At 42.5% G+C, this 27,605-nt stretch overlaps 1 protein-coding gene across 4 annotated transcripts in view; it reads right to left on the bottom strand.

Moving 5' to 3' along the window:
* The window catches only part of LOC130361970 (elongin-A-like), a 159,183-nt gene that overhangs the window by 36,553 nt on the left and 95,025 nt on the right, over positions 1 to 27,605 (bottom strand). For all 4 annotated transcript variants that reach the window (XM_056565739.1, XM_056565737.1, XM_056565736.1 and 1 more), the window contains exons 2-4: positions 22,171 to 22,227; positions 21,703 to 21,815; positions 14,660 to 15,470 (exon numbers count right to left, since the gene is read on the bottom strand). In XM_056565739.1, the coding sequence (XP_056421714.1) occupies positions 14,660 to 15,463 (804 nt within the window). In that variant the 5' untranslated portion in view covers positions 15,464 to 15,470; positions 21,703 to 21,815; positions 22,171 to 22,227. The remainder of the gene's footprint in view (positions 1 to 14,659; positions 15,471 to 21,702; positions 21,816 to 22,170; positions 22,228 to 27,605) is intronic.

Genomic DNA, 27,605 nt, shown 5'->3' with positions numbered 1-27,605 from the left:
AAAAAAAAAAAAAAAATTATGCACATGTGTTATGTATAAGGTATGTAGTATAAACCAGTGGACCAGGTGACAACAGGTAACACATTTATATAATCTGGGGCATACACAGGAAATACATACATAGTGTCAGTGAAAACAAATGAAAAACTAAGGTAATAACAATATAGAAGTACGTATCTGACCAAGAAATAGAATGAGGGTACAGAGGTCAACAGAATAAAAAATTTATTTTCAAACTGTAATGAAAAGTCACAACTAACAAAAGAGCAGGACAGAAGTGCAGAGCCAAATGGCAAAGCTAAAAAGAAGGTATCATGGTTGGGAGTGCATGGGAGACCAACAACAATATTTTGCGAAACAAGGATGAAGCAACAGAGAATTCCTGTCAATGCACAGAAAAAGAACAAAGCTACAAAAAGCAGTAAAATAGAATTCAACAGGTAAGTAATAAATACTATTGAAACTCCTATATGGCTAATATAGAGAGGAACACATTATTAGTTACATTGCTATAAGATTCCTCAAAGATGAGCAAGTTGAGCTCCTTAAACACAGATTTGACCCAAATTTCGGGGTCTCACAGAGCTTTCAAACATTTCCTCATTTGGCACATGGGAACCAGGAAATATGCAAAAACATTAACATGAGGGTTGAGGAACACATTGTGCTTTAGGCACCCAGGGGAAGCAGGAAGCACAGGCAGTGAAATTACATCAGGTTGACCAGCATTCCCAGCAACAATCACATTACAACCTCAGGTTATACAGTGATTTGCTGATTTATGAGTCAATCGGCTCGCAGGTCAATAGGAGACAGCAAGGGGGTAGGGACCTTTGCAGAGTTTTAAAGGCATGGCGCACACAGCTGCCGGAATTCTGGAGAGATAGACAGACAATGGAAGAGATCAAAACCTGTCAAGTGGAAAAATTGCCGAGTTGCCCATAACAACCAGATTGCTTCTTTCATTGTTCACTGGCCTTATTTTAACCTGTTAAGGACCAAGGACATACCGGTACATCCTGAGTCCTTTCCCTTTCTATAACGCGGGGCCACGCCGTGGCCCACGTCATATCGGGTCAGGCCCGGCCTCTAACACTGGACCCGTGGCTAATCGCGCGCAGCACTGATCGCGGTGCCGTGCGCTATCAACCCTTTAGATGCGGCGTTCAAAAATGAAAGTGAAAGTAAAACCATGCCGTTAGCTCAGGGAGCTGTTCAGGATCGCCACTGCGAAATCGTGGCATCCCAAACAGCTTACATGACATTCGGAGGATCCCTACCTGCCTCCATGCTGTCCAATCGCCGAATGACTGCTCAGTGCCTGAGATCCAGGCATGAGCAGTCAAGCGGCAGAAGCATCGATCAGTGGTTTCCTATGGGAAACCACTGATCAATGTAAAAGATCAGTGTGTGCAGTGTTATAGCCCCCTATGGGAGCTATAACATTGCAAAAAAAAAGTGAAAAAAAAGTGATCATTTAACCCCTCCCCTAATAAAACTTTGAATCACCCCCCTTTTCCCATTTAAAAAAAAAAAAACTGTGTAAATAAAAATAAAACATATGTGCTATCGCCGCGTGTGGAAATGTCCAAATTATAAAAAGATACTGCATGGTCAATGGCATACGCGCAAAAAAATTCCATCGTCCAAAATAGTGTATTTTTGGTCACTTTTTATATCATGAAAGAATAAGTCCCATCAATACAAAAATGGTACTGCTAAAAACTTCAGATCACGTCGCAAAAAATGAGCCCTCATACCTCCCCATACGCAAAAAAATAAAAATAAGTTATTGGGGTCAGAAGATGACAATTTTAAACGTATACATTTTCCTGCATGTAGTTATGATTTTTTTCAGAAGTACAACAAAATCAAACCTATATAAGTAGGGTATAATTTTAATTGTTTGGACCTACAGAATAAAGATAACTTGTCATTTTTACCGAAAAATGTACGGCGTAGAAACAGAAGCACCCAAAAGTTACAAAATGGTGTTTTTTTTCCAATTTTGTCTCGCAATGATTTTTTTTCCCATTTTGTAGTAGATTTTTGGGTAAAATGACTGACGTCATTACAAAGTAAAATTGGTGGCACAAAAAATAAGCCATTGTATGGATTTTTAGGTGCAAAATTGAAAGTTATGATTTTTAAAGGTAAGGAGGAAAAAATTATGAAAGTGCAAAAACAGAAAAACCCCTGGTCCTTAAGGGGTTAAAAATCAAAGAAGGGATCCGATTGGTTGAGTGAACACAGCCTTCATCTGTGGCCTGATCTGAGAACCCTCCTGTCCATCACACAAATCCCAGCCAGGCACATACAAATATATGTACCACTACTGAGCAAAGCTGTGGGCTGATCTCAAAGACCTGCTGTGTTGTCTATTTCTGCAGAAGCCTCATGATGGACTACAAATCCCAGCCAACCTTTTTCCAGGCACATACAAATATCTGTACAATTGAGCAAAGCTGTTATATCAATACATATTTAAATCATCGCAAATGCGGCATAGCCATTTAACCCCTTAAGGACCGAGCCCTTTTTCACCTTAAGGACCGGAGCGTTTTTTGCAATTCTGACCACTGTCACTTTAAACATTTATAACTCTGGAATGCTTTTAGTTATCATTCTGATTCCAAGATTGTTTTTTCGTGACATATTCTACTTTAATTTAGTGGTAAAATTTTATGGTAACTTGCATCCTTTCTTGGTGAAAAATCACCAAATTTGATGAATAAAATGAAAATTTTGCATTTTTCTAACTTTGAAGCTCTCTGCTTGTAAGGAAAATGGATATTCAAAATATTTTTTTTTTGGGTTCACATATACAATATGTCTACTTTATGTTTGCATCATAAAATTTATGAGTTTTTACTTTTGGAAGACACCAGGGGGCTTCAAAGTTCCGCAGCAATTTTGAAATTTTTCACAAAATTTTCAAACTCGCCATTTTTCATGGACCAGTTCAGGTTTGAAGTGGATTTGAAGGGCCTTCATATTAGAAATGCCCCATAAAAGACCCCATTATAAAAACTACACCCCCAAAGTATTCAAAATGACATTCAGTAAGTCTATTAACCCTTTAGGTGTTTCACAGGAATAGCAGCAAAGTGAAGGAGAAAATTCAAAATCTTCATTTTTTACACTCGCATGTTCTTGTAGACCCAATTTTTGAATTTTTGCAAGGGGTAAAAAGGAGAAAATTTTTACTTGTATTTGAAACCCAATTTCTCTCGAGTAAGCACATACCTCATATGTCTATGTTAATTGTTCAGCGGGCACAGTAGAGGGCTCAGAAGGGAAGGAGCGTCAAATGGTTTTTGGGGGGCATGTCACCTTTAGGAAGCCCCTATGGTGCCAGAACAGCAAAAAAAAAAAAAAAACACATGGCATACCATTTTGGAAACCAGACCACTCGGGAACGTAACAAGGGGTAATGTGAACCTTAATACCCTACAGGTGTTTCACGACTTTTGCATATGTGAAAATTTTTTATTTTTTTTTACCTAAAATGCTTAGTTTCCCAAAATGTTTACATTTTTAAAAAGTGTAATAGCAGAAAATACCCCCCAAAATTTGAAACCCAATTTCTCCCGATTCAGAAAACACCCCATATGGGGGTGAAAATTGCTCTGCTGGCGCACTACAGGTCTCAGAAGAGAAGGAGTCACATTTGGCTTTTTGAAAGCAAATTTTGCTCTGGGGGCATGCCGCATTTAGGAAGCCCCTATGGTGCCAGGACAGCAAAAAAAATAAACACATGGCATACCATTTTGGAAACTAGACCCCTCGGGAACGTAACAAGGGGTTAAGTGAACCTTTATACCCCACAGGTGTTTCATGACTTTTGTATATGTAAAAAAAATATATATTTTTTTACCTAAAATGCTTGTTTTCCCAAAAATTTCACATTTTTAAAAAGGGTAATAGCAGAAAATACCCCACAAAATTTGAAGCCCAATTTCTCCCGAGTACGGCGATACCCCATATGTGGCCCTAAACTGTTGCCTTGAAATACGACAGGGCTCCAAAGTGAGAGTGCCATGCGCATTTGAGGCCTAAATTGGGGATTGCATAGGGGTGGACATAGGGGTATTCTACGCCAGTGATTCCCAAACAGGGTGCCTCCAGCTGTTGTAAAACTCCCAGCATGCCTGGACAGTCAGTGGCTATCTGGCAATACTGGGAGTAGTTGTTTTGCAACAGCTGGAGGCTCCGTTCTGGAAACAGTGGCGTACCAGACGTTTTTCATTTTTATTGGGGAGGGGGCTGTGTAGGGGTATGTGTATATGTAGTGTTTTTTACTTTTTATTTTATTTTGTGGTAGTGTAGTGTAGTGTTTTTAGGGTACAGTCACACGGGCGGGGGTTCACAGTAGTTTCTCGCTGGCAGCTTGAGCTGCAGCACAAAATTTGCCGCAGCTCAAACTTGCAGCCCGATACTTACTGTAATCCTCCGCCCATGTGAGTGTACCCTGTACGTTCACATTGGGGGGGGGGGGGGGGACATCCAGCTGTTTCAAAACTACAACTCCCAGCATGTACGGTCTATCAGTGCATGCTGGGAGTTTAGTTTTGCAACAGCTGGAGACACACAGGTTGTGAAACACCGAGTTTGGTAACAAACTCAGTGTTTTGCAACCAGTGTGCCTTCAGCTGTTGCAAAAGCTACAACCCCCAGCATGTACGGACAGCGGAAGGGCATGCTGGGTCTTGTAGTTATGCAACAGCCGGAGGCATACTACATTGGCTGGGGATGCTGGGGATTGTAGTTATGCAACAGCTGGAGACACACTGGTTTACTACTTAACTCAGTGTGCCTTCAGCTGTTGCAAAACTACAACTCTCAGCAGTCACCGACAGCCAACGGGCATGCTGGGAGTTGTAGTTATGCAACCACCAGATGCACCACTACAACTCCCAGCATGCACTTTAGCTGATTGTGCAAGCTGGGAGTTGTAGTTACACAACAGCTGAAGGTACACTTTTCCATAGAAAGAATGTGCCTCCAGCTGTTGCAAAACTACAAGTCCCAGCATACCCATAAAGGCATGCTGGGAGTTGTGGTGGTCTGCCTCCTGCTGTTGCATAACTACAGCTCCCAGCATGCCCTTGTTGCATGCTGGGAGCTGTTGCTAAGCAACAGCAGGAGGCTGTCACTCACCTCCAACGATCCACACTGCAGGACTGTCCCTCGCCGCCGCAGTCGCTCCTGGGGCCCCGATCCCAACAGGGACGCCGGGGATCGGGGTTCCCAGCACCAGGGGTCGTCTTCCCGCACCCGCTCACGTTCTCCGGAAGATGGGCGAAGCGGGTTGCGGGAGTGACACCCGCAGCAGGCGCCCTGATTGGTCGGCCGGTAATCCGGCCGACGAATCAGGGCGATCGTGAGGTGGCACCAGTGCCACCTCACTACTGCAGACTCTGGCTGTTCGGGGCCGTCTCTGACGGCCCCGATCAGCCAGTAATTCCGGGTCATCGGGTCACTGGAGACCCGATTGACCCGGAATCCGCCGCAGATCGCTGGACTGATTTGTCCAGCGATCTGCGGCAATCGCCGACATGGGGGGACATAATGACCCCCCTGGGCGATATGCCGGGATGCCTGCTGAACAATTTCAGCAGGCATCCGGCTCCGGCTCCCCTCCGGCTAGCGGTGGGGGCCGGAAATGCTCAGGGCGTATCCATACGCCCTCGGTCCTTAAAGGACTTGGAAACGGGGGCGTATGGATACGCCCTATGTCCTTAAGGGGTTAAAGAGCCTTCTGTAAATTTACATGATTTAACTCCTTAAGGACTTATGGCGTACCTGTACGCCCGAGTCTACTCCTGTTCTATAACGCGGTGCCACAGTGTGGTTGGGCCCGGCAGTGGTTAATAGCGTGCAGCACTGATCACGGTGCCGCACGCTATGAACCCATTATATGCGGAATTCAAAGTTGATCGCGGCTTCTAAAGTGAAACTAAAACGTTGCCGGTTAGCTCAGGGGGCTGTTTGGGATTGACGCCGCCGCGGCAAGAGAAGAGTGAAAAAAAAAAAAAAGTGAATTAGATCATTTAACCCCTCCCCTAACAAGTTTGAATCACTCCCCTTTTCCAAAAAAAAAAAAAAAAAGTAAATTAAAACAACAATAAACATATATGTGGTATTGTCACGTGCGGAAATGTCTGAATTATAAAAATATATTGCTAATTAAACAGTCAATGGCGTACGTGCAAAAAAAATCCAAAGTCCAAATTAGCGTATTTTTGGTCACTTTTTATATCATGAAAAAATAAAAAGCGATCAAAAAGTCCGATCAATACAAAAACCGTAAAAAAAAATTCAAATCACGGCGCCAAATATTAGCCCTCATACCGCCTTGTACGTGGAAAAATAAAAAAAAGTTAAGCATTAATAACTCTGGGATGCTTTTACCTTTCATTCTGATTCAGATTTTATTTTTCGTGACATATTCTACTTTATGTTAGTGGTAAAATTTTGTCGATACTTGCATCATTTCTTTGAGCAAAATTTCAAAATTTGAAGAAAAAATTGAAAATGTTGCATTTTTTCTATCTTTGAAGCTCTCTGATTGTAAGGAAAATAGACATATCAAAAAATATATATTTTAATTCACAAATACAATATGTCCACTTTATGTTTGCATCATAAAGTTGCCATGTTTTTACTTTTGAAAGACATCAGAGGGCTTCAAAGTTCAGCAGCAATTTTCCAACTTTTCACAAAATTTCCAAAATCAGAAGTTTTCATGGACCAGTTCAGGTTTGAAGTGCATTTGAAGGCCTTTCTTATTTAGAAATACCCCATAAATGACCCCATTATAAAAACTGCACCCCTCAAAGTATTCAAAACGACATTCAGTAAGTGTGTTAACCATTTAGGTGTTTCACAGGAATAGCAGCAAAGTGAAGGAGAAAATTCGAAATCTTCATTTTTTACACTCGCATGTTCTTATAGAAAAACTTCATATGTGGATGTAAAGTGCTCTGCGGGCGCAGTAGAGGGCTCAGAAAGGAAGGAGCAACAATGGGATTTTGGAGAGTGAGAGTTTTGCTGAAATGGTTTTTGGGGGGCATGTCACATTTAGGAAGCCCCTATGGTGCCAGAACAGCAGAAAAAAAAAAACACACAGCATATTATTTTGGAAACTACACCCCTCAAGGCACGCAACAAGGGGTCCAGTGAGCCTTAACACACCACTGGTGTTTGACGACTTTTCCCAAATTTACCATTTTTACAAAGGGTAGTGGGAGAAAATTCCCCCCAAAATTTGTAACCCCATCTCTTCTGAGTATGGAAATACCCCATGTTAGGACGTAAAATGCTCTGCGGGTGAACTACAATGCTCAAAAGAGAAGGAGTCACATTAGGGCATGTCGCATTTAGGAAGCCCCTATGCTGCCAGAACAGCGGGAAAAAAAACACATGGCATACTATTTTGGAAACTACACCCCTCAAGGAACGTAACAAGGGGTACAGGGAGCCTTAACACCTCACAGGTGTTTGACGACTTGGATGTGTAAATGAAAAGAAAATTTTTTCACTAAAATGCATTTTTTTTCCCCAAATTTTACAAGGAGTAATAGGAGAAAATGACCCCCGAAATTTGTAACCCCATTTCTTCTGAGTATGGAAATACCCCATGTGTGGACGTCAAGTGCTCTGCTGGCGCACTACAATGCTCAGAAGAAAAGGAGCGCCTTTGAGCTTTTGGAAAGAGAATTTGTTTGGATTGGAAGTCAGGGGCATGTGCATTTACCAAGCCCCCCGTGGTGCCTGAACAGTGGACCCCCCACCACATGTGACCCCATTTAAGAAACTACACCCCTCACAGAATTTAATAAGGGGTGCAGTGGACCCAGCAATCAGACATCTTATTTTCTATCCTTTGGACAGGGGATAAGATGTTTAGGGGCGGAGTACCCCTTTAAACCTCCAGTGTATCAAAAGGAGCATTCAGCACTGCAAGCAACATCGTGACCGCACACATATGTAAACAATTTAAAAACAAGTTCATTTAAAAAATTGTTAGGTTCCTCACTATTTTAAGACACCATCACCAATTCTGTTGCTACTTTCAAAAAGGTCTAATTGTTAGAAAAGAAAACACTGTCTCCTTCCAAACCTCTGTGTGCATTTAAACACCGTCAGGCATCTACCAACAACCAGGAATATTTTAAACATATTTTAATATGTTAATAAGCCTGAAAAATCCACTACCACATTGCATAACATAAGAGGAAAACCACACTACTGGCTCATCCAACTTTGATGTTATGTCCTTAAAACAAGTCAAAATGAGGATCAGTAGTGTGTGTGGCCTCCACGTGCCCGTATGACCTCCCTACAATACCTGGGCATGCTCCTGATGAGGTGGCGGAGGGTCTCCTGAGGGACGTCCTCCCAGACCTGCACTAAAGCATCCACCAATTCCTAGTCAGTCTGTGGTGCAATGTGGCATTGGTGGATGTAGCGAGACATGATGTTCCAGATGTGCTCAATCGGACTCAGGTCTGGGAAATGGGCGGGCCAGTCCATAGCATCAATGCCTTCCTCTTGCAGGAACTGCTGACACATTCCAGCCACATGAGGTCTAGCATTTTCTTGCATTTGGAAGAACCCAGGGCCAACCGCACCAGCAAATGGTCTCACCAGGGGTCTGAGGATCTCATCCCGGTACCTAATGGCAGTCAGGCTACCTCTGGCAAGCACATGGAGGGCTGTGCCACCCCACATCATTACTGACCCACCACCAAACCGGTCATGCTGGAGGATGTTGGAGGCCGCAGAATGTTCTCCACGGTGTCTCCGGACTGTCACATGTGCTCAGTGTGAACCTGCTTTCATCTGTGAAGAGCACACGGCGGCAGTGGCGAATTTGCCAATCTTGGTGTTCTCTGGCAAATGCCAAACGTCCTGCACGGTGTTGGGCTGTAAGCACAACCCCCACCTGTGGACATCGGGCCCTCATACCACCCTCATGGAGTCTGTTTCTGACCGTTTGAGTGGACACATGCACATTTGTGGCCTGCTGGAGGTAATTTTGCAGGGCTCTGGCAGTGCTCCTCTTGTTCCTCCTTGCACAAAGGCAGAGGTAGTGGTCCTGCTGCTGGGTTGTTGCCCTCCTATGGCCTCCTCCATGTCTCCTGATTTACATTGGCCTGTCTCCTGGTAGCACCTCAATGCTCTTGACACCACACTGACAGACACAGCAAACCTTCTTGCCACAGCTCGCATTGATGTGCCATACTGGATGAGCTGCTCTACCTGAGCCACTTGTGTGGGTTTTGGACTCCATCTCACACTACCACTAGAGTGAAAGCACCGCCAGCATTCAAAAATGACCAAAACATCAGCCAAGAAGCATAGGAACTGAGAAGTGGTCTGTGGTCACCACCTGCAGAACCACTCCTTTATTGGGGGTGTCTTGCTAATTGCCTATAATTTCCATCTGTTGTCTGTTCCATTTGCTCAACAGCATGTGAAATTGATTGTCAATCAGTACAGTCCACCTAAAGCGTAGTATTCCCTTCTCACAATTTCTTTGTCTAAGGAAAGTGAATAATTAGGCTAGGTTCAGACTACGGAATTTCCGCCTGCAATTTTGCTTTGAAATTGCAGGCGGAAATTCCGCTTTCTAAAATGTATAGTGTAGTGAATGATTTTCCGTTCACAAATTCACACTTCGGAATTTGTGAACTGACAATCCGCTTGGAAATTTCTGCCTGAAGAAAGGCGGTGCTCTTTCTTCAGGTGGAAATCCGCACGGAACACATTGCAGTCTATTGAAGACTGCAGTGTCTGCGCAGTCCTAGCGCCGACTGATTCAGTCAGCACTGGCCGCACTCAGAATCTCCGGGCGGAAATTTTCTGCCTGGAGATTCCGTAGTCTGAACCTAGCCTTAAACAACTACCGATTTAACCCCTTAAGGATGCAACCCATTTGGGCCTTAAGGACGCAGACCATTTTATTTTTACGTTTTCGATTTTTCCTCCTCGCCTTCACCCTTCAAAAAATCATTACTCTTATATTTTCATCCACAGACTAGTATGAGGGCTTGTTTTTTGCGCGACCAGTTGTCCGTTGTAATGCCATCACTCACTTTACCATAAAATCTATGGCGCAACCAAAAAAATACTATTTGTGTGGGGAAATTAAAAAGAAAACCGCAATTTTGCTAATTTTGGAAGGTTTCGTTTTCACGCCGGTATAATTTACGGTAAAAATGACATGTGTTCTTTATTCTTTGGGTCAATACGATTAAAATGATACCCATGATAACCTACTTTTCTATTATTGTTGCGCTTGAAAAAAAAAAAAAAAAAAACAATCACAAACTTTTTAACCAAATTAGTATGTTTATAATCCCCCTATTTTGAAGACCCATAACTTTCATTTTTCCATATAAGCGGCGGTATGAGGGCTCATTTTTTGTGCAGTGATCTGTACTTTTTATTGATACCACATTTGCTTATATAAAACTTTTAATACATTTCTTATACATTTTTTGGGGAATAAAAGGTTGTAAAAAAAAGCTGCCATTTTGGCCTTTTTTTTTTTACGTTCACGCCGTTCACCGTACGGTACCATTAACATTTTATTTTAATAGTTCAGATATTTACGCACGCGGCGATACCAAATATGTATATAAGATATTTTTTTAACACTTTTTGGGGGTGAAATAGGGAAAATGGGACAATTTACGTTTTTATTGGGGAGGGGGTTTTTCAAATTTTTTTTCCTTTTTTTTTTTTTTTTACTTTTTTTACTTTTTTTTTTTCACTTTAATAGTCCCCATAGGGGACTATTTATAGCAATCATTCGATTGCTAATCCTGTTCAGTGCTATGTATAGGACACAGCACTGATCAGGGTTATCGGTCATCTTCTGCTCTGGTCTGCATGCACTATTTCTTCCGTTCATTCTCCCGTCACAAAATAACATCCGTTATTAATAACGGATTAAAACGGATAATGAGAAAATCCCATTATAGTCTATGGGATTTTTAAACGGACGTATGGGATTTTCTAACGGACGTTTAATGGCCGATTTTAAGGGTTTTCATAGCGGAACATCAAACGGATCTTTAAAACGGATCACTTTATAGTGTGAAAGCAGCCTTCCCTGTTAAGAGAAGCCTACTCTTGGAACTAGATGCCACTGGCCCATTGGGTCTGAATGACCGTATAGAACTCTCCCCTTTTCTTTAATTATTTTAACGTTTCCAGTTTCCACGTTCCATTATGCTCCTTCTAAACTTATACCTGTTCTATTTTTTCTTGTTTTTTTGTATAATATTTACATAGCACTATTTGTGTTTCCCTCACCTTGTTTGCCGTCTCTCACTCGCTTTTGATCCTGGTCACATGACCACACACCGGATCAGCAGGTGCATGACAGCCAGTGTTGACGTCATGGCCCATTACCTGTTTAAGGCGCTGCGCTAACCTTGAGCGTCACACTTCGGCTAGAAGAAGCGCAAGCAAGCATGAAACAACTTGTCCCGGTGGGCCCCTGCCTGTACTTGTTATGCCTACACTCTTATGAATAAAGCCCGTGGATGGTGAGTGCGATCTCTCTTGGACTCTTTTTTTGTTTCTGATTGTCAATCAGTGTTTCCCGAGTGGTTCCCTTGATTTTTTTGAGCAGTGTATATACACACACACATACATAGTTATATGACTGTAGATTAGCATTTCCCAACCTTTTTCAGCTTTGGGCACCCCTAGGAAAAAACATTTTGCAGGGCACCCCTTTCATAATTTTTTGCTGAAAGAAGAAAAATAGCTAAAAAGAAGCAATGCACAATGAGGGAAATTCATCAAGACCTGTTCTGAGTAGACCAGTTGCCCATAGCAACCAATTAGATTGCTTTTATTTTTCTGAGGCCTTTTCAAGAACGAAAAGTGATCTGATTGGTTGCTATGGGTAAGTGGTAAACTTTTCCTCTGCACAAGTTTTGATGAATCTCCCTCTGCTATAGCCAGTGCCTCACAGGCGACGTCTTCACTGATCAAAGTCATTTATTTTCCTTCACCATCTGTCCGAGTCAATCATGACGCCTTCTTTCAGCCACAACTCTTAAAGCGGTACTCCGCCCCTAGACATCTTATCCCCTATCCAAAGGATAGGGGATAAGATGTCAGATCGCCACGGTCCCGCTGCTGGTGAGCCCTGGGATCCCCGCTACGGCACCGCGCTCTCATTACAGCACAGAGCGAGTTCGCTCTGTGCGTAATGACGGGCAATACGGAGGACGAAGCAGCGTGACGTCATGGCTCCGCCCCTCGTGACATCACGGCCCGTCCCCTTAATGCAAGTCTATGGGAGGGGGCGTGACGACCGCCACGCCCCCTCCCATAGACTTATTGAAAGTGGCGGGCCGTGACGCCACGAGGGGCGGAGCCGTGACGTAACGATGCTCCGGCCCCTGTACTGCCCGTCATTACGTGCAGAGCGAACTCGCTCTGTGCTGTAATGATAGCGGGGTGCCGCAGTGGGGATCCCAGGGCTCCCCAGCAGCGGGACCGCGGCGATCTGACATCTTATCCCCTTTCCTTTGGATAGGGGATAAGATGTCTAGGGGCGGAGTACCCCATTAATTGCAGAACCTGCCAGAAAAACACATTAGCCTCTGCACTTTTCCATTATCATCTCATCCTCCCTTTTGCCTATCTATAGTCCCAAACAGTAATAAATCTGCCATTTAGCATCACACACAGTAATGTGGGTTTGTGGGGGATGCATAGGTAGATTTCTCAGTGAATGTAGCCAACACCCCCCCCCCCCTCCTCCCCCCTTATGTATTACTCCTTGTAGGTAGCTTGTCATGGAAGAACATTCCCAATGCTCACACACACACACAACTTCCAGACCACGCTCACACACTTCCTCTCCAGCCTGCCCCAAGTGCCTCCAGCCTCCTCTACACGATGCCTCTCCAGCATCTCAAAATACCTCCAACCTTCCCCAAACAATGCCTCAAATCTCCCTCAACACATACACAATGCCTCTGGACCCTTACCCTTACAAATGTCTCCAGACACCCACCCCTAAAAATCCCTCATGACATGCCTCCAGACCTCTAAACCCCACACATCTCCAGACCCCCATCAATGGCTCCAGACCACTACCCCCACAAATCCCTCCAGACTCCCCCCCCCCCCCCCCAAAAAAAAAAAACCCCAATGCTTCAAAGTCCTTCAGACTCCCCTGCTTCAACATCCCAAGTAACTGTCCTGAGAGCAGTAAGTGGGTCAGGGGGCAGCTGCACGGATTGTCCATGTTTCTGATTTCAGATGGATGCTTTCCGCTTAGCGTCTGCTCTAAGTATGCTGCTGGCTCCTCTCTGGCAGAAGCCTCCAGTGAGTGACAGGACCTTTTTTTGTCATCTTGCCCACCAGAGCATGGCAGCCCCCCTGTTGGGAATCAGTTTTGTATGTCGTAGCAGTAAGTTATGGATCTGATGAAGAGATCATCAAGATCTCAAAACATGTTCCCCTTTACCACAATAAAGAATTATGGCCCAGGTTTATCTAACTGTGCGAGAGAAAAAGTGGAGTGATTTTCTCACAGAAACCAATCACAGCTCAGCTAATGAGCACTGGTAAAGTAAGAGCTGAGCTGTGATTGGTTGCTGTGGGAAAGTTATTCCACTTTTTCTCTCACATAGTTTGATAAATCTGGGCCTATATGTTTTAGCTCCATTTGTGCAGAACTTTTGTACACAGCATATTCTTCTACTTAACTTATGCATGCTTCGATGGGTTAATACAATTTAGGCAGTACAAGGGGGATCTACATATTAGATAAAATTTTATGGAGCGAATATATACATTACACTATATTTTTTATTTTTTTATTTTTTTAGCTACAGGCAAGAGTTCCAGAGGTGTATTTATGGCATCTCACATTTATTTCTATAGCTGGATGAGGTAGAAATAACTGTTTAAAAATTGTTTAACAAAACTCTTACTCCATTAACCTTAACCTTTTATAAAAAAAAAAAAAAAATTGAATATTCATATTCAAAACCAATAAAGAGAAAAAAATATATATTTAAACCCCACATGTAGCTACCACAACACCCTATTTATAGTCTGGTAAAAAGTATATTTATTGATCCATAAAGCTGTCATACATAAAGAGTAATATAATATTTAGGCTCCCAATAGCCTTAATGAAAAAGACGGAACTCTCAATGGGGGACATTTATCATTGGCTTTACACCACTTCAATCTTCTAAATGTCCCTGCAAATTTTTTTTTGTGCAATTTTCAGTAGAACATCTTTCAAAATCGTCTATTTGGTACACTGTACCCCACTTTATCGTCTGTTTGGTGCACTGTACCCCACTTTATGCAGTGGAGATTTATTTATTACAAATTTACAAATTAAATTTATAAGTTTTTTTGTGCAAATTACACCATTTAATAGGACACGTACAAAAGTGTCAGATGCTAGATAACAAAGCTTAAACCAATCTCTATAACCCACTGGTCTCTATAGTGGAGCAAAATTTATTAAGTCCTGTGCACCTTTTAAGTACATTTTGAAAAACTGTGGAACAATACACCAAGCAAACAGGGGTAAAAAAAAAATATTCTACCTTATGCCAACATTGATAAAATGTCCCCCAATATGTACAATTAAGTCTACCTGTGTGTTCTCTACTTCCTCCTTTTTCTTTTCTTGAATTTCTTGACTGTACGTTTTGGATAGTCCTAACTTACAGTATTGCTTGCACACTTTTTCTACTTTTTTAGGGGGTTCATTTACTGGATAGGATTTCTTTTTCCTTTTGTTTGAAACTTGGTCATAATTGAGATAAGACTCAAATGACATTGTGGGGGCTTCAAACTCCTCATTTGAAAGCATAATTTCAGTTTTATTGCCATCACTTTTCTTCTTGCCAGTCTCATGTACAGAATCCTTTTTATTAAGTCTGTTAGACCCATAAGACTTGTCTTCATCTTTAGTAGAGGACTTCGATTTTTTTTCAGTGCTTATTGGATAGGAATTTTTCACCTTCTCCTGGTGTCCTGACTTTAATTTTTCACATTTTGATTGAGAATTTGAATGAGCATTGTCAATTTTTTTTGCCTTGCACTGTGTATTGTCATCAGGTGTCTTTTCTTTGGGTAGACTGTTTTTGTCATTGACTTTAGTGTCTTCCTTCTTACTGGACTCTCTTCGCTTTTTGCCATCATTTTGAGATTCAGAAACCTTTCCATTATTCTGCTGCTTGTCTTTTGAATTCATAGACACTTCTTCCAAAATCTCATTTGCCCCATGCTTAGGTTTGGAAAACAGCTTCTTGTCTTTCAAATCAAATTTATTTTCTTGTTTAAACTTTGGAATTTGGGAAGACAGAAACAATTTTTCATTTTTTTCAGGTTTCCATTTTGTTATTTGTTGTTTATTATCCATGATTTCTTTTTTTCCATGTCCTGCATTTGGCATGTGGTCACTAGAAGGTAGAAAGTATTGCACTTTAATTAAACAAATAGTTAACTTATCTACAAGTATATTTAGCTGTAAAGAGACATTATATATCCACACTAACTATTAGCTCTGTGTTAAAAATGTTCAGAGATCAGCTAAATTAATCTGACGAATCCGAATTTGTTACGAATTTCAGGAAAAATTCTATTGCGCAAATGGCTTCATTAAACTCCATTTAGTGCGGTCCAGGCTCCCGGGCATCTAAAATGGTGGATCCACATGTGAGGACATGGGGCAAGGAATCCTGGAAAGGCGGGAACAAGGGTAGGCAGGATGACCCTGAATCACATGCAGGATGCAGCCCATCAGCAGCTAGTCACCCCTGTGATGTCATAGCCCTATATACTCTGCAGCTATATTGCGGTCACTTCAGCCTTTCACTGCAAAGAGATAGATAGGGACAGATAGCACTGTGTGTTGCACAGAAAAGCTTTTTTCTTGCAGCGGTTCACCTCCTAATCAAGTCAGCGTTCTGTTGCACAGAGAGAGGGACAGAGAGCAGTGGGTGTTTCACAGAAAATTATTATTACTGCAGCGATTCACCTCCCAGTCACTGTCTACAGCGTTCTATTACAGAGCGGGAAATAGAGCAGTGTGTTGCACAGAGGAAAAGCAGTGATTCCGCTCAAGCACAAATCCTGCCTAGAAGAAAAAGAAAGAAAGAGAAAGAGAGAGAGAAAGAGAAAGAGAAAGAGAAAGAGAAAGAGAAAAGAGAAAGAGAGAAAAAGAGAAAAAGAGAAAAAGAAAGAGAAAAAGAGAGAGAGAAAGAGAAAGAGAGAAAGAGAAAGAGAGAAAGAGAGAAAGAGAAAGAGAGAGAGAGAAAGAGAGAGAGAGAAAGAGAAAGAGAGAAATAGAGAGAGAGAGAGAAAGAGAGAGAAAGAGAGAGAGCGCAATTTTGGGAGTAGTACACAGCAACAGTGTGTTGCAACACTGGTGTGTATTGCTGGTGTAGTGCACAAATACTTGTTTTAAGCCTACTGCAGCACATTTTTCCATCTCATAAGTGAATAGCACATACGTACATCTAAGTGGTGTACAATTTTTATTCCTGTTAAAGTCTTAAGGGTCTAGTTAATTTAAAAGGCCAGCCAAAAGTACACACCTGCTGCTGTTCTTGACAAATACTGTTAAGCGTAGTGAAGCATATTGTACTCCCCTCATATACGCCAAAGTATGTCAGGCAGACAAGTGGTAAAGGCCGAAATTCATCAGGCAGAGGTCGCAGCAGACTAGGGGCAAATGGCCTCAGGAGTCGCAGCGAGAGGCCTGATCTCCCAGTATCAGCTAGCGGTCGTGTCTCGACCAGCAACCCATCTGCCATCATCGATTTGTTAACACGGTCATCCACTTCATCACAAGTGACATCTGATACTCCTAGTCAACAGTCTGTGGGTTCCTCAGACACAACCCTCAGTTGTCATGTCCCTGTCTTCCCCTTGCCTCTGTCCTATGCTGTTCCCTCCCCTACAGAAGTATCTGATGCTGTGGGTTCAGCGCCACTGTTCAGTGAGGATGATCTACTAGAGGACAGTCGGCAGCTAGTGCCCAGCCAAGAAGTGGAGGAGACATCCGCCACTTCCTCCGCTAGGTGGGCAAGTAGTGATGAGGAGAGTGACGTGGGGTTGCCAGCGTTCAGGGTCCTGAAGCAAACAAACACTGTTGAGGAACCTGAGGAGGACATGAGTGACGTGCAGACACTTGTTGATGATGATTAAGCAAATCGCAATTAGGAGCTGGGTGCAGAAGGGGGGGGTCGGTCGGTCGGTCGGTCGGTCGTCGTCGTCGTCCCTGCACAGCCACAACAGCAACTTGAACAGGTCACACCGCTTTCTCCTCCACGCTCTCAGGCCATTTGTCCTGTGACAGTGTGCGACTCCGCCTCCTCATCCTCCACCGTGTCCTGTGCCTCCACTGCACAGACAAGTCTCAGTGCTCCACCAGTATACCATGTGTACAGGGCACAGCGGTGTCACACTGTACTTCACATGGTTTGCATTGGCAAACTGAGTCACACAGGGGAGGAACTGCTAAAAGCCATTCATAAAGAAAATCGGAGCATGGCTTACTCCACAAAAACTGTAAATGGGAACCATGGTGACGGACAACGGGAAGAACATCTTGTCTGCGCTACAACAAGGAAGGCTGAGCCGTGTGCTCTACATGGCACACATGTTCAATCTGGTTGTCAAACAGTTCCTGAAGTATTCCCCCCATTTGCAAGACATCCTAACAATGGGAAGGAAACTTTGCATGCACATCAGCCACTCGTACATCGCAAAGCACACCCTCCTTGAGCTGCAGCATCAGAACGGTATCCCCCAACATAGTCCAATTTGCGACATTGCCACACGTTAGAATCCCACCCTCCATAATGTTGGACCGACTATATGAACATACAAACCCCCATCACTGATTTCTTGATGATCCAAGCGGATAGGTGGACTCCCCTTTGTAACGTCAATGTCAACCAGTGGCAGCTCATACATCACGCCTGCCGTTTTCTCAGGCCCTTTGAGGAAGCCACATTATTAGTTGCCAGGATTTCAGGATGAACTATGTCATTCTACCGTTTCATTTCCTACGACACTTGTTGGAAAAGATGGCTGGTCAGGGCACTGGAGACGTGGCTCCTACATCTCACGACCACATGAGCCCTGTGGGGGCTGAACTGGAGGAGGGGGAGGGGCAAAGTGGACCACAGTTTAGGTTTCCCGAAATGGTTTTTCTAGTCATCTGACAGAAGGAGGAGGAGCATGAGCAGCCAGAGGCGCTAGATGGTTATGAGGAAGGCAAGACAGAGGACCCGGACACCCAGTGACAGTATGCAGTGTAGATTGAGGTAGGGAGTCCCTTGCACAAATGGCACAATGCATGCTCAGTTGGTTGCATAGTGACCGCCAAATTGTCACCATTCGGTAGTGGGATGACTTCAGGCTCTCCACCTTATTGGACCCTCGCTTCCGACACAAAATGAGGGCCTTTTTTTTAATTTTTTTTACACCCACTGATAGGGGAGGACTAACTGACCCACTACAAAGACATCCTACATAGTCAGTTGGCCAATGCCAATCGGTCCCATCGTCCATCCTCTCGCAGGTCTGACTCGGGGGGGCCCTCTGTGCACACCTTCCACTGCCATGGCTGCTGGGGAGGGGTGGGTTCCAAGGAGCAGTACCAGCTCCATGAGCAGCAGCATGAGTCTACAGTCGCTGATGAGTACCTTTCTTCACCCGCATTGTGAAGCAACTCATCAGCAGCAGGTAGACCTGGAGCAGGACCTGAACCAGCAGGTGGTGGCATACCTTGACAACACAACTTGAAGATCCGCTGGACTTCTGGGCAGCCAAACTTGATTTGTGGCCACAACTAGCTGAGTTTGCCCTGCCCGGCTAGTAGTGTGCCATAAGAGCAGGTGTTTAGCGCGGTGAGGGCCATAGTCACCCCAAGGAGGGTTTGTCTGTCCACGAAAAATGTGGAGAGACTGACCTTTGTGAAGATGAATCAGGCATGGATCAGCCAGGATTTCCAACCACTAATGCCTGATGAATCAGAGTAGATTGACCATGGTGCCACACCAACACTTCACAAATATGGATAGTGCAAAACAGATTTAAGGCGCTGCTCCCCAGTTACAAACATTCCTCCTCATCAGACCTTTTTTTACCCACCTTCGTCACCGGGTACTGGTATTGCCACCTACTGCACTACTGTCACCAGGTCACTTTCAGGACTCCTGATGCTGCTGCTGCCACCTCCAGGCTGTCTCATTCAGACACTATATGGTCTCCTCATGCTGCTGGGACATTACCTAAACGTTTTTATGGTAGCACTAGCTACCATAAATCTTAAATTTAAAAATTCATCTTTTTATATCTTAGGGATTGTGAGGCTTTATGGTCTCCTTATGCTGCCACCAACTCCAGGCTGTGTCATTCAGCCACTATATGGTCTCCTCTTGCTGCAGCCAATTCCAGTCTGTGTCATTCTGCCAGATTATGGTCTCCTCATTCTCCTGCCACTACTAGGCTCTGTCATTGTGCCGCCATGTTGAATTTGGTCTTTTGTAACCACACATTTTAATTATTAAATCTTTTAAAAAAAAATAATAATAATCGATAGAGCAATAACAATGAACCATAACTGATAAAATGAAACATTCGCACTTTTACTGTCAGGTGGCAACTGAGAGGCAGGGGCTGGAACAGGTGGTATCTCCCCTGGTGGAGGACTGCCAGCTCGATGCTCACCAGAATGGGTACTCAAAATTTTTTAATAAATTCAAATGTAATAAAAATGTCATAAAAATTCTCTTTATAATGGAATGAAGACAAAAAGATCAGACCGGCAGACTCACCACGATTCTCTTCTTCTTTATTTGCGTCAGCAAAGCTTAGACAAATACTCACAAACTTGGGGGGTCAGGACGTGCAGTGGGGGGACAAACTGGCAACAGACTCCGTTTCGCACGGACCACCGTGCTTCCTCCGGCCATTAATAATGGCCGGAGGAAGCACGGTGGTCGGTGCGAAACGGAGTCTGTTGCCAGTTTGTCCCCCCACTGCACGTCCTGACCCCCCAAGTTTGTGAGTATTTGTCTATGCTTTGCTGACGCAAATAAAGAAGAAGAGAATCGCGGTGAGTCTGCCGGTCTGATCTTTTTGTCTTCATTCCATTATATCTACTGTGCCTCAGTTTTGACCAGAGCACCACCACCCTCACTCATAGTTATCCACCTATACCACATCGAGTCCACCAGTGAAGAGCAGTGCCGTGCCACTTGCGTTATCTTCTAAAATTCTCTTTATGCTCTTCAATTTTGATACTATATGGTCTCCCTGCTGCCACATCCAGACGCTCTGTGGCAGCGATTCTAATAGTGATGCCTGAAATCTGCATGTCATACTGAATAACAGTATTATTTCACTAACACAGGATACACCCTATGCATTTTAGGACAAGTCAAAGTGTTCTACGCCCCTATTAAGGCTAAATGGTCTCCTCATGTTGCCGCCACCTCCACATTGTGTCATTCAGCCACTATATGGCCTCCTCATACTGATGCCACCTCCAAGCTCTGTCATTGTGCCACTCTGCGACAGCGATTCTAATAGTGATGCCTCTAATCTGCATGTCATACTGAATAACAGTATTATTTCACTAACCCAGCAAACACCCTATGCGTGTTACAGCAAGGCAAAGTGTTCTACGCCCCTATTGAGGCTCTCTGTAGGCCAGAAATAGCAGTTTTTAATAGCAATTTGCCACAAAAATTCGGACTGAACCAAAAATTTTCTGAAAATTTGGCGAATCAAAATACTACGTTATTTTTGAAAGCACTTTTATCACAGATTTTAAAGTTTGTAGTTTTTGCACTTGCATGTTCTGTAATCAGGGCTTTAGCTCTGATGAGGCGATTGAGGAGAGGCCTCAGGTGCACTGTTGCAATGGGGTGCAAGGAGGGTCCAGCACACATTACACTGAGGCGTTTATTCTCAACCAAGGTGCCAGCACAACCAGGGTGCCAGGAAATATGGCTCTAAAATGTTTTTGATTTTTCTGCCCAGGCCTGTGCACCTGTGAGTCACAGGTGTGCAGGCTAGGTGGGAGGTAAGTCTGTGTACAGTGCCGGGATGGAATATGCTGCAGCTCAAATCCTTGTGTATCCTCCCTCTACTGTGGAGCAACTCTGGTCTGGATTCTCCCTGGTCCCTCAGCCGAATCATGTGGATGGAGGGAAGGAGCAAGGGCAGTGCTGACAGATGCCTACTCAGCTTCAGCTAGTGCACCCCCACCCTTCTTTCACTACTCTAAACTCCTCTGTCACCCCTGTACACCCCTCTGTCACTGTGTGGGGTAATGCAAGAGGCATTGTTTGTGCTTTTGGGGGGGGGGGGGTGGAGGCGGGTGGCATTTGAGTGGGGATATTTATTAAAACCTAAATATGTCCAGAATATTGTGCCGATGTATTACAATGGGTATATGCATGTTGCTATATAAAACAGTGATTTGACATTACTATTGGGGAGCAGAGCTAGAAGTCAATCCCCAGACTTCATGCCCAAGAACACCCTCATGCCGTATTGCAGAGTTTTCGTCTACCAATACAAAATTCTGTAACTGTAGGGGTAAGCATCAAGGCACACAAACCAGAATACCATATTTTCAAAAGCAGAATGAGGCCAAAAACACACACTTACGGTCCCTTCACCTCAGGAACTAATTGCTTCCATTGAAGTACAATAGATTTAGCAAGATCACCCACGTCGGTGTGTTTCCGGAAGCTGTTTACTGTCTTTCCAACTCCAGTTTCCTAAATACAATATTTTTTGTTAAAAATGTTGAATGTAAAAAAGGTAAGCAGATAAAAGAATTTAGATGTTTTCTGAACAAGGTAAACATTTGAGATTACATAACCAACTACATACACTTAACATTACTTATCTTTCCAAGTACTTGACATTACAAAAATTGTCTACGGGAAAAAAAAAAAAAATAAAAAAAAAATAAAGCACAACATGGTAACCCCTCATGCGCTCATTGCATTATGTTTGCACAGGAATTCAAAATAAATAATAGTTGACCTACAGTGCATTTTGAATTATATACCCTAGATATGCAGGAAAAAAAATAATTCCATATAGTATAATTTCTTTTTGATGACTTACCACAAGGATATCCAGCGAGATGTCAAGTTCCTGTAAGCTCTTCAGAGCTTTGGAAATCTACAAGTACATGACAAGCATTTATTACTCAACTTTGTGAACTAATAATAGATTTCACTTTCACAGACTAAAAAGGTATGGATACAATTTTTATAAAATCCTAAACAGAATTTTTGGCAGAAAGAAATTCTAATTTCTTAATGCAGTCTGTCAGGTATTTATCTCCCCAGTGAAGCAAAATGCAGTAATTGGAGGTAATCAAAAATGCACAGGGCATAAATCTTGTGCAATTTGCAATAAAAAATAAAATAAAAATATACTGGAATACATTACTTTTACCACATTTAAATGACTTTTAGATGCTTTCGTGGGCCACTTTTTGGTGCAAATGCTTGGTGTACAAGGTAAGACAACTAATAAAAGTGCAAACTTAAAATAGAAATTGACAGTCTGTTCTCTCACACTTAACCCAATACATAGGCCCTCATTTACTAAGAGTGGAGTGTAGGTTTCTTTGTGGGTTTAAATTCCCTACAATTCCCTAAAAAAAGGGGAGGGGAAAAAGGGAAAGAAAAAGGAAAAAACATAAATATAAAAGAAAATAAGAAAGGAAGGAAAAAAAAAAGAAAGAAATGTAAGAAAGGAAAGAAAGAAATATTTATATAAATCAATAAAACATGACAAAAATAAAATAAAAATTAATAAGACCATAAATAAATGAATAAATAGAAACATACCGACATATCTAGAGTAATATAAAGTGCAAAAAATCAGGGATGACTAGCTACTAAGCAAAGTGTACGGATTGTCAACCGTCAGACATGTACATTGTTTGGGAGTAATAATACCTTTGGAGGTGGCCCGTGATAACAACAAAGATAGCTCCCCCTTAAATTTGTTTAAAGGGTTGAAAGTCAACCTTTTATAACATGTAGGGTCCTTCAACTGCCTGTAAGCCTCTTTCTCATACAGTTCAAGGGGCCATAACACCACATTGCCCCCTTTGTCTGAGAGTTTGATTACAATGTCGGACATAGCACAAAGCTGTTCAATAGCAAATCTCTCAGATTTTGAACAGTTGTCAATCTGACAATCGCTACTCTCTACCTACTTCCCAAAGTGCATAAATAGGCTGCAACCCCACCAGGTAGACCAATTGTGTCCGGGTGCAACAATTTACGTGAGCCTTCCTGTAAATTGATTAATTCTGTTCTTAGACCCCTTGTAGAAACGCTGCCGTCTTATATCAAGGACACAACAGATGCTTTACGTCGACTTGAGGACATCCAACTCGATGACTATATGCTGATTGTTACAAGTGACGTGGAGTCCTTGTATACATCCATTCGCCACCAGGATGGTATCCGGGCCATTTGTGATTTTTTGATGATGTCCGAAACAGAAAAAGTAATCGTGGGTTGGTATTGGAACTCCTCAATTTTATCTTGACCCACAATTTCTTCCTGTTTAAGGAAGTGTACTATTTACAGGTACAAGGTACCGCAATGGGCGTGGCCTGTTTGCCTTCTTACGCAAATCTCTTCTTAGGAGCATGGAAAAGATCTATATTCTTGACAGACCCTCCCCATGGTATTGAGAAAATACAGATGTGGGCTCGATATATTGACAATGTCATTTTTGTTTGGAAGGGGTCTGCAGAGGAGTTACAGACATTCATGACAACGTTTAACACAAACAACCTGAATATCAAACTCACCTATAAAGCTCTGAGACAAAACATGGACTTCCTTGACATCTCATTCACAGTGGAAGAACAAGGTTATGTACAGTCTGACCTCTTCAGAAAAGTGACTGCAACAAACTCCCTTCTTCATGCAAAATCATCTCATCCTCAGAATCTTATTAGAGGCATTCCTGTCTGACAATTTTTGAGATTAAGACGAATCTGCTCCACGCATGAAGCATTTGGAAATCGTGCAATGGAACTTTGGATAAGGCTCTCTGAAAGAGGCTACAAAGAAACGTGGATCCGCCGTGCTTACCTAAGAGCGAAACATTCCAATAGGAAAAGTCTTCTACAACCAAAATTGAAGAAATCTAAGGATGACCAGGTAAGATTTATTTAATCTTACCATGTACAGGTTCCCCAAATCAGAGACATTTTGTCAAAAAATTGAAACATTCTTCTGGCAGATCCAGTTCTAAAACTGTAGAAAAGAAATCCCGGCACTCACTGTATCTTCTGCCAAGTGTTGTGTGTTTATTAAAACACAGTGCAAGTACAAGTTGAAGCCTTTATCAGACTGACATACCAGGCTTTGGCCAAAACGCGTCAACTTGTACTTGCACTGTGTTTTAATAAACACACAACACTTGGCAGAAGATACAGTGAGTGCAGGGATTTCTTTTCTACTATTGCTATTTATCTCCACATGCACCACCAAGGGACTTGAGTGCCGCCCTTTTTTGTTTGTTCCAGTTCTAAAACTGTACCTTCCTAAAACAACCTTCAATTACATTTAGAAGAAGTGTTAATTTTAGGGACATTTTGGTACATAGCCATCATAAAAGCAACAAGTCCATCAATCCATTTGGAGCTGGCAAACCAAAATGGGGCTGTCGCCCATGTGCAAAATGTGTTGCCTGCCCCAACATCTGTACGGATTCTACTTTTTGTAATTCTGATGGTTCACGTTCCTTTGATATCAGACACTATTTTGTGTAACACAGTGGGTGTTATATACCATGCTACCTGTCCCTGTTCTTTGAGCTATATAGGGATGACCACTCGTGAACTAAAGAAAAGAACAAGGGAACATGTCCTAGGAATTATTGCACCCAAAGATGACAGACACTTCAAGACTCATCATGGAAGTGATCCCAGTGGCCTACAGGTGAGGGGCATTGAACACATTTTCGTTGGGATAAGAGGAGGAAATTGGAAGGTCAAACTTGCACAACTTGAAACCAAATGGATTTATAGATTAAAAACCTTGCAGCCAGATGGATTAAACAGCTTTGTGCCTTTTCTATGAGACTATAGATGTACGCGGAATACTACCATCGGTATTTTGCTCTTGATCGAGTGTTTTTCTCCTTCTGGTGGGTGTCTAACTGTTTTTAGGTTTATGTTTTTAATACTTACCCTCTTTTTTTCCTTTCTTGTTCTTTGTTTTTTAGATCCATCAGCCTACGTCCATGAAGCACCTCATTTACCCTGTTTTCATTCAATATATATATATATATATATATATATATATATATATATATATATATATATATATATATATATATATATATTTTATCTATGTGTAATTTTTTTATGAGACTGGTCTGCATCAATAATATAGATGTATATCTTATGCTAATTTATAATTTTATATAGATACAAAAATCTTCTTTGATTTCCTATGCACTTTATTGATGCCAAACTACCATATATTCTTAATGATACTAACACCCCTAAATTGAAATCTAATTTTTTTTTTTCCGCTAGGATGTACACTTTGCTTAGTAGCTAGTCATCCCTGATTTTTTGCACTTTATATTATTACTCTAGATATGTCGGTATGTTTCTATTATTTATTTAATTTTCTATGGTCTAATTTTTTTTTTTTTTCATGTTTTATTGATTTATATTATGGGTGCTCTTTCTTTCCTTCCTTATTTTCTTTTATATTTAGGTTTTTTTCTTTCCCTTTTCCCTCCCCCCTCCCTTCCTCTCCTCCCCCCTTTCACTTTTTCTTCCTTGTTCTACCCTATTCTCTCCCCTTTTCCTTCGTCCCCTTCCCTCCCCCCCTATTTTGACCTTACTATTTTCCATTCTTCTTCTTTTGTTTCCTTTTTTATTATGTTTTAATAATTTTTTCCTTTTTATCTCTCAATTTTCATTTATTCTTTGCACTAGCACTTTTATCTTTGTCATCTTATGTGGATTAAATTTTAGCACTTTTGCACTTTAATTGTTATGAACTGGAAAAATTAATAAAATATTCATTTTTGCACATCTCTCCCTTTGTCTGTATTCATCTAGTTTGCATGGCATCTTATTAATTGGGCGATAATTGTTTATTTCACTTATGTCTACACATATTTATATTGTACACTTATTTATGCATATACCTCTCACTTGTAGCTTTTGCACATCTACCACGTCCGCACTCATGTCTCTGTCACTCCTTTATTCTCTCTTTCACTCCCTTTTACATTCATATATGTATCACTCTTCATCCTTTCATTACTTTGCATTCACATTTCAAATTTTTTTGTGATGTGTTCATATTGTGCATTTTGCAGTGCTTTATCACATTAGTCTAAGTGCAGTTTTTGTTTCACACTGTGCTTTGTCCCATGTCAGTATTGTTGTTTGTTTCTATCTTTTCTTTTTCATTTTCACCTTATACTTTGGTTGCTAATAGTTCTCCCCGGGAGGCCTCCCATATAGTCCACTTAGCCCCCTTGCCACACGCTATTTAGCAGCTCCTCTTTCTTTCAATGCCATTCTCTCTCAGCGATCGAGACTGAGCAGTCCTGCCCCGCCCTGATCTCTGACAGAGCTGTCTGCGGATCACATGACCCACTCTGGTCATGTGACACGGCTGGACCACTTCCGGATTCTCTCCCTGCATAGCGTCTATCAGGCTATGCTGCGGGCGGTGGTGACCGCTTCCGGAGTGACGGGCGCAGCTATGTGCATGACACGCCGACCGGGGCACATGCCTTTAGGGTAGGAAGCCCAGCTGTGTTGCATTTAACTGTGTAGACTCTTGTGGTAGGCCTCAGGGGTAGTGTAGTCAGGATGTTGCTTCAGTATATCAGGAGTTAAGGTTAACCCTATTGTTCGTGACGCCAGGCTGTGGGCTAGTATGCTGAGGTAATTCTCCGGCCTATCGCCGCCCTTCCCAGTAACGATAGGTGCATGCATAAAATGACTGAAGGTCCACAAGGTAGTTGAACTTGAACTTGGATAAACTTTACTTAAATGGGCACTGTCACCAACTTTTTTTTTTTGATATGTTGTAGTACATATGTACTACAACATATCTCTAATATAGTTTCATTATTTTATTTTTTATTTATTTATTTATTTATTCATTATAAGGGTGTAATTTACATTTGAAAACCGGCCACTAGGGGTCTCCCTCCTAGTGGCCGGCTGCAGCTTAGCGTGACGTCACGCCTGAAAAAGGACTGGTTTTGGAGTGGCAATCAGTCCTTTTTCAGTTAGGCTTCACTCGCTCCCTCCCTGCCACTGGCTGGGAGGCCACTCCTCCCGCACATCGCCACCGCCTCGTCACCGCCGATGTCCCTGCGCGCCCGCTGCCGGTAAGTATAACGGAGGAAACGGGTTATGCGGGTGGGGGGTTTGTGATGGAGGGAACGGGTATGCGATGGAGGGAACGGGTATGCGATGGAGGGAACGGGGTATGGCGGGGAGGGGGTTTGATGGAGGGAATGGGCTAGCGCCGTAGCGCCAC

This window comes from Hyla sarda, chromosome 3 (assembly GCF_029499605.1).
Source record: "Hyla sarda isolate aHylSar1 chromosome 3, aHylSar1.hap1, whole genome shotgun sequence".
Lineage (NCBI taxonomy): Eukaryota > Metazoa > Chordata > Amphibia > Anura > Hylidae > Hyla > Hyla sarda.
This window is presented reverse-complemented; position numbering and strand designations above follow the sequence as displayed.